Below are 12895 nucleotides of genomic sequence, written 5' to 3'. Positions count from 1 at the left end.
AAAGCACAGCAGAGGTTTGCTATTTGCATTTGCCTGAATGGCCTCCTCAAAGATCAACCGCTGCACATCTCTGCTGGGGACCGTGGCACCTTTACCGCATGCGCCCCTGTCCCCCTCGGATGTCTGTGGACCAGGCTTGCCTCCTGCTCTCCCTCCATGAAAGAATCGACAGAAATGTGTTTGGGTAAGAAGGACTTCAAGGAGGAGGAATGAAGCACCCTCGTAGACGTCTTTGTGTCATTGGATTAATAATATCCAAGTCCCGTCAATCCCTCAGCCTTGTTACCACTTCTCCGTAAGGGCAATGGCCTCTGTTCTCCAAAGGGCGGACATCGAATGAAGGGCCGATGAGTGGTTCTCCAATACTTTTCGAGGCTGGAATTCTTTGCTTCTGTTTCACTGCCAATTCCCTTTTGTTCAACCTCCACCCCAGGCGAACCCAGTCTTGAGAGAATGGACGGGATTTAAGCTGGGAGGTGAACTGTGATCTTGAGCCCCAAGTCCGGTCCCTCAGGGATCATCCAGTGCTGCTTCTGGGCAGCTAGCTCACAGCCGTGACTTCACTACCACCTGCTTTCCTACCGCTGTGAGCTCCCTGAGGCCTACAGCTAACCTGTTTCACAGCCTTCTGGATACTCAGCTCCCAGCACATAGTAGTTGCTCAATAAAATTTGCTGAATGAAAGATCATTAACCCCCGCCCCTCCCTGGCCCCAAAAAATTCTGTCTCTGGATTCCTTTGAAAAGAACATATTCCCAGTGACTTTAAAAACATTTAGGAAGGGAATTCTGAAAGTACCATTTGTAGCCAAGAGCTATTAGGTGAAATCTTTATGAAGACACCAGGTTTACAACGCCATTTGGCATGATCAACTGTCTCTGGTCTGCCTTCCCGTCAATGTAGCTACTCAGGTTTGCCCTTCACTGAAAGCCAGAGCTGTCTCTAGAATAACCGGGTTTTCTTCCACTGGCCTTTAGGGTTTTTATACCACATAATCGTGGCTTTATTCAGCCGAATATAGTTTGGTAAGGCAGTCTAAAGCGTTTGAGGGCTCACTATTTAAGAAAATGGGCAGACAGTCCTCGCCCTCAGACACACACATGAAAAGTGGAATGCTTGCCCAGAAGACCGGCTCTATTTGAGCACATCCTAATTAAGATCCCCTGTGTGGACCCGCGCAGGCCTGGGGAAATTCCATGCCCGAGTTCACGGCCAGGTTACTGTGCGCACTGTCCATCCCGGACCTGGGGTCTCGGGGCACATAGCATTGCTTACATCATTCTGCAGGTGCCCACTACGGTCGATGAGTGATAACAGCGCTAACAGCTAATGTTTCCTGAGCGCGGGCCTTTTCCAGTGTGTCCTCACAGCTTCCTCTCGCTGCCCCGACAGACGTGATGAGCCTCATTCCACAGGCAGAGAAACCGAGGCTCAGAGAGGCTAAGGGACCTGCCCAAGCTCACAGAGCTGAGAGTCAAACTGCCTTTCCCTGAAGCCCACACCCTTTTCACTACACCTGGCAAGGCGAGAGGGAAGAAACCTCTCTTAAGGCCTGTCCTTAAATCTGCTCCATCTCCATTATAGGCCAGGCCCTGCCGTGCACGCTCCATAAGTAGCTTATGCAGGTCAGTCACCTGACAGGAGACTTGCTGCATGGCTAGCTAGGAAAACTGGCACACCTGCCGAGTGAAGCTGGCAATTTTCCACCAGAAATAAAGAAACAAGTACGGGGGCTTCACTGGGTGGGTGAACCAGCATCTAAGGCATTGTTGTGTATATTTGTTCTTAGAAGTTGGGTCTCTTGGGGATGCGGGTATTGAAGTGAGATGGCGTGAAGAACACGCCCGCTCCGTGCCCCCGGAGGCACTGGTGTGAACCAGCAGTTGTAACTACAGGTGGTCAAGGTTCAGGGAGAGTCTGGCTGCAGTAAGAGCAGGAAGGCAGGTGCACTGCCAGCCTGTGTAGTCAGGGAAGGCTCCCTGGAGGAGGTGTGACACCAGAGCTGTGTTTCTAAGGAGGAGGAGGCATCTGTCAGGTTCCAGAGATGGATGAGACCCCCAGGCTGGGAGAGGACCAATATTCCTCACCAGGGGATGAAGGACACCGTGCAGGCATAAGTATAATCACATATCCCACTTCTTCAAGGAGCTAACCACCTGTGTTTATAAAGCACTGACTATGTGCAGGTTGTTGTGCTAGCAATTCACATCCTTCTCATTGCTTTAATTGTGGGAGAACAGGAGGTAAGGGTTTCCAACTCTAGTCCACAGGCATCCAAGGGGGGCGGGTGCATGCTGTAAAGGTACAATGGGGTCCCCCACCCACAGAGATGAACTGTGCATCAGTTCACCTTTGAGAAGGCCACTCAGCAAATTCGAATAGCAACTCTCTGCTTTGCTTTGGCTGAAATTTAACAGGACTTTACTGTCACTGTTACAGATGGGAAAGCTGAGGCTCCAAGAAGGAACGTGGTACGCCTGAGCCCACACAGCCTGCGACGGTAAACAAGACCCTGCTCCACCTGAATCCAGACAGCTCTGGGCCGCGCACACCGAGCCCCTCACCGTGGGGGACTCGGGAGGAGCCCCAATGGGCATCCTTCCTTACAACCCCCAAATCTGATGGAGACTCGACCCCTGTGGGTGACTGGGTGCTGGAGGCTTCATTTGGTGCGTGAACCAGCATCACAGTCTAGCTGTTTGTGTTTAATTCCTTGTTTGTTGTCTGTTTTATATCACACTACAAGCACAGTCCCCGGGCCTGCCTGAATAGGACTGTGGAGACGGGACCTGACATGCCTGCCTGTTGCCCTCAGCCTGCATTCTTCTCCTATTCTTCTCCTTGTCCTCCAGGCCCCCGGGGTTGACACCACAACCCTCTTTTCAGACAGGAAGCCTGAGGCTCAGAGAGACCACCTGCCCAGGGCCCCACCACTGGGATGGGTGGGGTTGGTATTCTTAGAGCAGGTTGCCAGCCTCTAAAACCCATGCCTGGCCCACAAATCCAGGGAGCAGAGGGGGCAGATCAGGGAACAGTTCACCAAAGACAGGCGCGTGGAGACAGAGGATGGCCTGAGAGGACACGGGAAGCGGGAGAAATTCCATTTAGCAAACGCTTACGGGTAGATCAATGGAACAGAATAGAGAGCCCAGAAATAAACCCACACCTTTATAGTCAATTAATATTTGACAAAGGAGGCAAGAATATACAGTGAGGTAAAGATAGTCTATTCAATAAATGGTGTTGGGAAAATTGGACAGGTATGTGCAAAAAAGTGAAACTAGACCACCAGCTGACGCCATACACAAGAGTAAACTCAAGACCGTGCTGCCTCATGCCTCCAGGCCCTTGCACATGCTGTTCCCCTGCCGGAAACGCTTTCACTTCTCTCATTACTGGCTACGCCTTCTTCCTTAAGGACACCTGCTCGGGGAAGCCCGCCCCGACCCCATTAGCCAACAGCCGATGTTCCTGCTCGAAGCTCCCGGCAAACAGTTACTTCCCCTGGAAGACGAGAATCACTCCTCGTGGCCATGACCCCCTGGACCTCAGTTTCATGAGGGCAGGTCCCTGACTGTCTGGTCACCATAGTGATCCCCACTGGTATCGCCCAGCAGCACCCTGGCACACAACAGGTGCTCAATGCATTTATACCAAATGCACGAGTTCTCATTTGTGCCTGAGATGTATTACGGAAGATGGGGTAATCACACCCATTTGCTGATGGGTAGAGGGATCGCCTGGTTGGAACACCAGCCGCAAACCTGGTTTGTTGCTTCTCCTTTCCCCTCCTCCTCCCCAACGGGCAGAATCAGCAATGAACCTGGGCCCCTGAGAGGGTCTGGGACCCCCCACTAGCCACCAGTGTGTTCACCCCAGAGCCCACAGAACTGACCCCACAACCCCTCCATCAGGGAGGGCCTGGCACAGAGGGTGGCTCTCGCTGCGTACCCAGCCCCCCTGCCAAGCCCCTCTGAGCCATCACGAGGCCTGTGGATGGAGCCACATGAAAAAACTCATCTTAACCATAAAAACACAGAGAGGCCCTTTGGCCCAGCTATGCCTCTCCTGGGACGGAGCCTGAGGAAATATTCCCAATTGTGAGCAATGCTTTAGGCACGAAAACCGTGCATTGTTTACAGTAGAGGGATGAGTGGAAACATTCTCAGTGGCGACAACAAACACGTGGGGTGGGGGCTGGAACCTGCCCAGCCTAAGAGAGCCCAGGTTTGCCTGGGAGGGGGAGGCAGGTGTGGGACAAGGACGGGAAGGGTACCCTGAGGGACAGCCCTGCCTAGCCAGGAGCTCCCAGGACATCACAGTCTAGCTGTTTGCTTTTAATTCCTTGTTTGTTGTCTGTCTCATATCGAACTATAAGCACCAACAAACAAGGACAGGGACCTGTCTGAGGGGATGCTGCGTTCAAGTCCAGCTCAGAATCTGGCCATGGGATGCTCACTGGGGGCACATCCAGGGCAGCCGTGGGTCCCCAGGGAACCGGGGGACTGAACCCCGAGTCTTCTTGTGCACAAGGAGGAGGAAGGAGGGAGGGAGGTGTGGGTGCTGAGGGCGGCTGCCACAGGGCTGGGGAGGGGGCACCTTGGGCTCCATTGTTCCCGTCTCGGGGTTTGTGCTTTGCATGAGCTGTTCTGTGACTCACGGTTTTGAAGTCATTTCCTACCTCGGTAACACAAGTTGTTCTTGCAGCCACCTCCGTAGCTGGGCGGGCACTGGGAGCAGGGCCGGCCGGTTTTGTACGGGGCCTCTCCAATCCAGTTCCCCCTGAGGACAGACAGAAACAGTCAGGAGGGGCCGCCACTCGAGGGCCCAGGTCACCCCTTTCCTGGCCCCACTCGGGGCTGAACACAGTGGGGGAGGAGGACGGCGGTTGCCACGTAAAGGGAAGAGGAGCTGCCGGGGCCCCTCTGAGCGCAGAGTCTAAACAATTCTAGAAGATCCCCAGCTGAGAGCTCCGTGACCCCTCCCTGACCTTAGTGTGTGTGCCTACACCGCTGGCCCCACAGGTACCGCTGGCTCCCCTCACAGAACTCTGAACACTGTCCACCCCACCCCGCCCCAGCGCCTTTGTCCCGGAAAGCTGCCAGGACCCCTCTTTCCAAACATTTTCAAATGAGTGAGTGTTTGGACCACACACCCAACCAGGTCACCCACCCTTCCAGCACCCGGGAGGGACATGCTGGAATCCAATCCTTTGACACAGGAAGGAACCGAGGCTCCGAGAGGCTCAGCGACGTGGCTGAGGCCACACAGCGAGATGGGAACCCAGGCTGTGGGCTCAGAGCCTCTGACCACACTCGGCTCTTAGGGCTGAGACCAAGGTCCCTCTGAGCAGCCCAGGCGCCGTCCATCTCCCTCGGAAGTTCCTGGGGCAGGAGGAACATCACAGTCTGGAGGCCACTTGGTGAGATTTCTCCGGGGGCCAGGGAGCAGGTGGTGAGTGGAATTCCCAAATCCTTCTCATAGCATCTAAGTCTTTGGCAGCACAAACTGGAGCTGTGAGTGACCGGGGACCAGGCTCTGCGATTTGTTCTAGAAACTCCCTACGTGGTCGCCCAGTCATCCATTCGTTCTCCCAGGAAAGGGTTCGGGCCTGCTGCTAGGCCAGGCTGGGCCCCCCCCTCCTCCAGCTGAGTGGTGAAGAGCAGGTGCCCTAGGTCGGACCCCAACCCTGCCAGCTGGTGACCCCCACTTTCCCCAGCCCTGAGCCCATCTGCTCTGTAATGGGGGGGCGGGGGGGCGACAGGTGAGTGACTGTATGGACACCTCAGACCCAGGCCGGCTCAGGTGAAGGCCACACACTCTGAGTGCTTCCTAAGCCAACAAGCGTGTCCAGGTGATGTTTCTGACAGCTCTCCAGGGAGGCCAGGGAGGGCCCTGCGGGTGTTGGCCAGAAGACAAACTGCAAAAACACGCTCTCTGTTTAACCTCCGGCAGCTCAAAATAGCGGATGGCATCACCCAGGGCCGTGTGGGCATCAGGCTGGGGACGGAGGGCGGGGGCCCATTACACGCTCATCGCTTCAACCCCCACACACCCGGGTGACGAATGGTAGTGTCCTCACCATGCTCAGAGCCCCCTCAGCTGGCCACCTCTGCTCGGGACACGCAGGCTGGCTAGGGACTCATGGGGGCCTTGGAAGGACTCCCCCAACGGCCCCCTGCCAGGCAGACCGAGAGGGCCCCAGAGCCTGTCCTGTTGCTGGGTTAGACTCAGTAAGTTTCTTCAGACTATCTGGACCCCCAGGTGGCTCATCCCTCCCCCGGCTGAGACGCCAGCTGATCGAGGGTTCTGGATTTCCTCAAGGGCGAGCCACACCTCTGATGTCCAGGAGGAACAATGCTCGAGTGAGCGTGTACGGAGGGCTGGCTGGGCGCCAGGCTCTGCACCAACGCCCTGGCCATGGACAACTGCTTTACTCTCCCAACAGCCCCGTAAAGTAAGTGTCCTCTCCAATGTACAAGGTTGTGAAGGTATAAGACCCTCACTCCCCACCCTGCCCAAAAGGATCTGAGCCCAGACACTACCCCTGGGCCCACCCTCTCAGCCTCTGCCCGCTGCAAGGCCAGGGGCTCTGCCCGCTGAAGGAGAAGCCATGGAATAGCACACAGCCATCGGAGAGCGGCCCATTGAACACACGATACCACAGACAGACCTCACAGCGGTGGTGCTGGGAGGAGGGTGTTGGGTTCGTGAGGGCTTATTTGTCAGGTCCATTCATATGAGACAGACTGGCAGGTGGAAAGAGAGGTCAGAATGGGGCCACTCAGGTTGGGGGGCCTCCTGGGGTGCTGGAAACATTCTCTGTTTTGACCTGGTGGTAGTTACATAGGTATGAACTGAATTGTGTGTGCCCACAAATGCATAAGCTGAGACCCTAAGCCCCCTTGTGGCTTTAAGTGGAGGTGGGACTTCTAAGGATGTAATGAAGGTTAAATGTGGTCATAAGGGTGGGGTCCTGGATGGGACTGGTATCTTTATGAGATACCAACGAGTGCACGCGCTCTCTCGCGCTCTCTCTCTGCCTCTGTTTCCCAGTGTGTGCACCAGGAAATATCACGTGAGGACACAAGGAAATGCCATTTACAAGCCAGGAAGAGTCCTTGCTAGGAATTGGCCCTGCTGACCCTTGAGCTGGGACTTCCAGCCTCTAGAACCGTGAGAAGTAAATGTTTATTATTTAAGCGCCCAGTTTCTGGGTGCCCGAGCAGACAAATACATGTTTGTAGGTGAGAAAATTTATCAAGCTGCCTACTTAAGATTAGTGTCTTTAAGCCCAGCCGGCGTGGCTCAGTGGTTGAGCATCGACCTATGAACCAGGAGGTCATGGTTTGATTCCTGGTCAGGGTACATGCCCGGGTTGTGGGCTCGATCCCCAGTGTGGGGCATGGAGGAGGCAGCTGATCAATGATTCTCTCTCATCGTTGATGTTTCTCTCTCTCTCTCTCTCCCTCTCCTTTCCTCTCTGAAATTAATAAAATATGTTTTTAAAAAAAGATTAGTGTATTTTACCCTCATGGATTATTCCTTTTTCAAAAAAAGGAGTGGGAGCTAAAGAAGAGAAGGGTTGGATTTTTGATAGGGTCTTCTAGTGTATTCCTTATATAAAGAGTCAAATCAAATTATTTCTCACTCCCTACCTGCCCCTCTGCCAGTTCCACCACCGTGGGCCAGTTTATTGCTCTTCCATGGGCTGCGTCCCTCCATCAATGACATAATCCCCCTTATCCCCGGGGGCTGCTGAGACACGGCCACCACAGGCCTGCCAGATGGTTGATGGAGAGTTCTCTTTTCCTCCCAACCTCAGCAATTCCCCCTTCATCGCACCCATGGCCACTCTGGACCCAAACCAAATAAATGAAGTCATTCCCATTTCATTCAGTCACTGAGCAAATACACCTCGAGGCCCACAATGTGCAGGGCATGGTGCTAGGATGGCCGCCAGCGTGCAAACCGCAGGCTGTGAGCTGGGTGAGGAATTCCCTGAGAACAAGCACATGTTTGCCTGATGAGCAATGGAGGTGAAATGAGTCAAGGGATAAATGCCATCGGGCTGTGTGAGGAGGAAGAGGGGCTGTGACATCAAGACTCGAGGTGGTCCCTTTAGCCCTGACCGGTTTGGCTCAGTGGATAGAGCATCGGCCTGCGAAATCAAAGACTCGAGGTGGTCCCTTCTGAGAGGGGGAAATAGAAAGATGCAAAAACCCCATCTAACAGGAATACCTGTGTCATAGAGTGCTATCTGCTGCATATTTTCAGAGAAAAAAATAGTACTAATATTGCTGTGGCAGACCCCACTGGCTGCCCAGGCAACAGCTATTCCTGCTTCTGGTTTGTGCAGGTAGTCCCAGAGGAGGCTTGTGCAGTCAAATGGGGCAATTCCATTGGTCAAAGCCAATTGGAGCGATCTGGTTCCCCCCTTGTCTGCAATTGGTCTAGTGCTAGCCAATGACCTAGGGAGAAAGTGGGCCGGGGTGAGAAAGGCCTAAGGAGAGAGCTCTTTTCTACACTCTCCTTCCTTCTGCTTGGGAAGATGTGATGCCCAGTGCTTTGCAGCCAGGGGTCCATGAGGAGAGGATAGCACATCAGGAGGACAAAAGGAGCCTGAGCGCTGGCTGACACTGCTGACCTGTTACGCTAACCCAGATGCTCCTATATAATAAAAGGCTAATATGCAAATTGTCCCCTCGACCGGGAGTTTGACCAGGAGTTCGACCAGGGGGTGGGGCCGGCCAGCCAACTGCCCACAGCCCCTCCCCCCAGCCATCCCTGCCCCTGATCGGCACCCCCACCCTGATCAGGGATGGGGCTGGCCCGCCAACCTCCCGCGTCCCCTCCCCATGGCCCGCTCAGCCCATTAGGCCCCAATTGGGATAGGCCGGCTAGATAAGCCCCTCCCCCAGCATGAATTCATGCACCGGGCCTCTAGTGTGAAATAATGAGGAGACGCCGCTGCTGAAGACAGTTTCAGTTGGGTCCCCCGCAGCTGGTGAAAGCATCCCAGCCCACAGCACCATGCCGACTTGTTCTTACTTCGGAGAGTAGTTGCAGACGAGGTAGACGGCGTTCTCCCAGAGGTCTCCCCAGACGTTCATCCTCGGGCAGGTGTGCACGGCGCAGCCGACCCTGTTGGTGGTGGCCCACACTATCTGAAAAGACCACAGCCCTGCGTCAGAACCCAGGGGCCAGGCACCCCAGGGCACACAGTCTGGCCTGGATCACAGGGTGCTGGTTCGAGGGTCTGTGGTGAAGGGAAGAAGGGCCAGATTCCCCCCAACCCACCGAAGATCTAAAATAAACAAAACCCAAAACTGAAAAACAAAGCACACACAAGGAAATGCCCCAGCGTGTAAAAGTGCCATAGAAGCTTCTCGTGCTCGGTCTCGGGGCTCGACCTGTGAGCCGATCAGCCCACCAGCTACACTTTGAATGGCATCAAATTGAAGGAAAAAGTTAAGGCGATGACAGTGGCAGTTTTCCGACTGGGCTACAGCCCTGCAGGGCCCGGGGAGCGACGGGGGACGGTGGGCTGAGGCCAGGCCACCCCCCAGTGTTACCTGCGTGTAGTGGGTGCACATGGCCCCCGAGCACCGCTCTGGGCACCAGGGGTTGCACTCGTGGGGGTAGGGGTAGGTGTAGTCCTTCACCTCGTCATACCAGGACTGCACGTGGAACCCGGGAGAGCGATACCTGCAGGGACAGATCAGCTGGTTATGTTCTCGCCACCGCACACCCGACAATGGAGACGGCAGTTGGCCACCACCACCCAGGGGTCGACTGGAGGAAGGGCTCCTTCAGGGTCCATAGCCCCCAGTCCTGCCCAGCACCTGTTAGAAATGCTTACAACCCAAATCAGCTAGGGGCTTCCCTGGGCGTCCCTGGAGTGTCCCTGGGGTGGCCCACATGCTGCCTGAATGTCCAGGAAACCTTTTACCTGGCCCCCAGTGAGTCATTTCATAATTATATATGTATTTTCATGTACATTTGGGAAAATATATGCAGTCCATGAACCCTATATTTTGCTTAAGACAAAACTTGATTTAAGACATTTAAAGTCAATGTAGAAAAAAATATTGAGTAAATATTTAAACAGGTGCTGCACAGATGGGACACCCCCTGTGGCCGGGAAGGGTCTGGAAGCTGGGAAGCAGCTAGCTACAGGGGGCCAGGCAGATGGCCCCCACCACCCGCCAATGGATGGTCATTGTTGCTCAGCTGCCTGGGGGACCCAGGGACTCAAATGCAAGGTGGGAAATTCATTCGGGCCAGAGCCTGTGGCATACAGAGCTCTGCAGTCAGTGCACAGACCCTCTTGAAAACTTCCTATTTAGGATTTCTTACGGAGCCTCCTCGGCCACAATAAGGAGGGCCCGGGGTCATCATCGTTGGTGGCCACTGCCCCTCGCTGGGCCCCATCCGCCAGGCTGACACCAGTAATTTTCTTAGGAAAGAAAATAAACTGGATGCAAATCCCAGGTCGCCGTCGCCAGCGAGTGTAAACAAAGCGGTTTCAATAAAAGAGAAAGGAGCGCGGGGCCTGGCCATTTCTGAGAGCGCTGCGGTGAGATGGGCAGTTAGCGGTCTTGTAACAATTACTGTCGGAGCCCAGAGCGGGCGGCAGTGGTCAGGGCCGTGGCCGGGGAACGGCCTGCATTCCTGGAGCGGCCGGGGAAGGAACACAGCCACCGAGCGGCAGAGCGAAGGGACACCCACCACCTGTTGGTCCCCAGAGCCCAGCCGGGCGGGGCCGGGGGGCTTGCGAATGAGGAGCTCTTTAGGAACGCAAGCTAGTAGCATTTACCAGAAGGGGAGACCTTGGTGTCCTTGGCCCGCCCAGCCACTCCTCAGAGTTATCCTAATAAAGCAATTCAAACGAGCCAACAACAACAACACCAGCGAGCCACGAGAATGGGATGGCTAAATTAGGCCTGTCTCCTCGATAGCCCATGGGCAGCCTTTGCGAGACGCTAACCATGACGGCTATGTAGTAGGGAAATTGTTTGGTATTGTAGGAGAAGGGGGAAAAAATGAATTAAAAGCTGTCCTGGCCACAGTTACAACTGTGCAGAAATATGCCGGCCGACAGCCAAAGGCTACACGGGCGCCCGGAGAATGAAAGGAGCTGCAGCAGGCGGCGGGATGATGGATTTCTTCCCCTGCAGACGTCCCGTCCGGTGCCATCGGGGACTGACTTTATGGAAAGCAGAACCCACCCGAGGAGAGAGTGCCCCGTGGGTCTGCTTCCAGGAAGTCATGTCTCTCCAGATCCAGCGTGACACCTGCCCAGGTCTGTCCTGAGAGGGAGCTGCCCTCAAGGACAGCGAGCGGCTTGTGGCCAAGCTGAACTCCGGAACTCCGGGAGCTGAAAGACGTCTGGGGCAAAGCCAAGCAAAGCCTGACCTGTATTTTGAGGGGAGAGTTCAAGTCCGGTCCGACTTTTCGATGATTAGGACAAAATGAAAGTGGACCCGGGACCCTGGCCTCCCTGGGTCGGATTCAGAGGCCTTGGCACAGCCGCTGGCTGTGGCTCCGTAAGTCTTAATTGGTCAAAAGACGTTTTCTCCACTTTCTCTGATGAAACCAGCCCCAGCCTGGAGGGGACTTTCAGCTGGGCTGCGTGCCTGCATATGTGGCCCAGTTGACTTTGGGGAAGGCCAGGGAATGACATTCTACTGACCACTGTCAAGTGCCTCCCAAGGGCAAGGCGCTGCCAGCCCAGGAGGCCTTGGGGGTTCAGCGGTGTGAACGATCCCCTCCATGGCCGGACAAGGGGGACAGTGAGGGACGCCTGCCCACGAGGTGGAACCTGGCTGGGCCTTAAAGAGTGAGCAGGACCCAGACGTGCTGGGGCAGAGGAGACGGTACTGACCTGCCACTAAAGGGTGAACATTCCCAGCTTCCCAGCCAGCCCCTTCCTGGCCAGCGGCAACTGCCCTAAAGCCCTTCCAAGGAGATGGGATGGGAAGTTCACACTCTGGAAACCCTGAGTCCCTTGGCCGGCGTCTGGAGTCAGCAATCGGGCTCACATCCATGCTGCCAATTACTCGGATGTGTTCCTGGGCGCTGCCTCCGTTTCCCCAGCCGTAAATGACATGGGTGGCCTCTCGCTCTCCTAGTGGGTGGTCACGAGGGCTACGTGTGATAACGGCCAGTTCACCAGGAAGGGGGGCCCCGCGGCTCTTACCTGCCCCAGTGGACGGCCAGGTTCTGCCCGATGGCCACCAGCAGGCTGGTGGGCCCGTGCTCCCAGATGCACTCGTGGGCCCACGCCGCCGCTGACCTCGCCAGGTCTTCATCCCAGGTCTGCAGGGGGAGGAGAGATGGCACCGTCAGAGTCAGGGGTGGGTGTGAGGTCCCACACTGCTGTGACGCCTCCCGCCGAGGCTGCGGGGGAACCCACGGTCGGTTCTGGCCCCCGTCACTGGTTGCGTGCATGTCTTCACTGAGTCCCTCACTCAGCAATGGAGTGGCAGGTCAGCCAAGGACTCGGAGGAGCCTGATCCACGGCTGCTCTCCGAGCTCCTGCTCCACCTCTAACCTGCGGGGGACCTTGGGTCAGTCCCTTCTCTCAGCCTCAGTCTCCTCACCTGTGAAATGGGGATGAATACGTCCCGCAGAGGGATGGTGGTGATGGTTGTACAACAGTGTGAATGTACTTACAGGTGCTGAACTGTACACTTAAAAATGGCTAAGATGGTAAATTCTATGTCATGTACATGTTACCTTTTTTTTTTTTTTTTTTTTAAGTATCAAGAAATGCCTTCAGCTTGCCCAGCCCTGCTCCCCTCTGGCATCATAGCCCAACCTAAACCAAGGGGGCTGGGGCAGGGGCCTGGGCCAAAGATACTGCAGACAGGCTCCGCAGCCGGCCCTGCCT

General features: G+C 55.4%; 1 protein-coding gene across 1 annotated transcript in view; it reads right to left on the bottom strand.

Annotated features, from left to right (window-relative positions):
* The window catches only part of CRISPLD2 (cysteine rich secretory protein LCCL domain containing 2), a 63881-nt gene that overhangs the window by 28929 nt on the left and 22057 nt on the right, over positions 1-12895 (bottom strand). The window contains exons 3-6 of the mRNA XM_081107969.1: positions 12203-12321; positions 9576-9708; positions 9052-9167; positions 4682-4782 (exon numbers count right to left, since the gene is read on the bottom strand). Of these exons, the coding sequence (XP_080964095.1) occupies positions 4682-4782; positions 9052-9167; positions 9576-9708; positions 12203-12321 (469 nt within the window). The remainder of the gene's footprint in view (positions 1-4681; positions 4783-9051; positions 9168-9575; positions 9709-12202; positions 12322-12895) is intronic.

Source organism: Myotis nattereri (genome assembly GCF_964212035.1).
Source record: "Myotis nattereri genome assembly, chromosome: 15".
Classification (NCBI taxonomy): Eukaryota; Metazoa; Chordata; class Mammalia; order Chiroptera; family Vespertilionidae; genus Myotis; species Myotis nattereri.
This window is presented reverse-complemented; position numbering and strand designations above follow the sequence as displayed.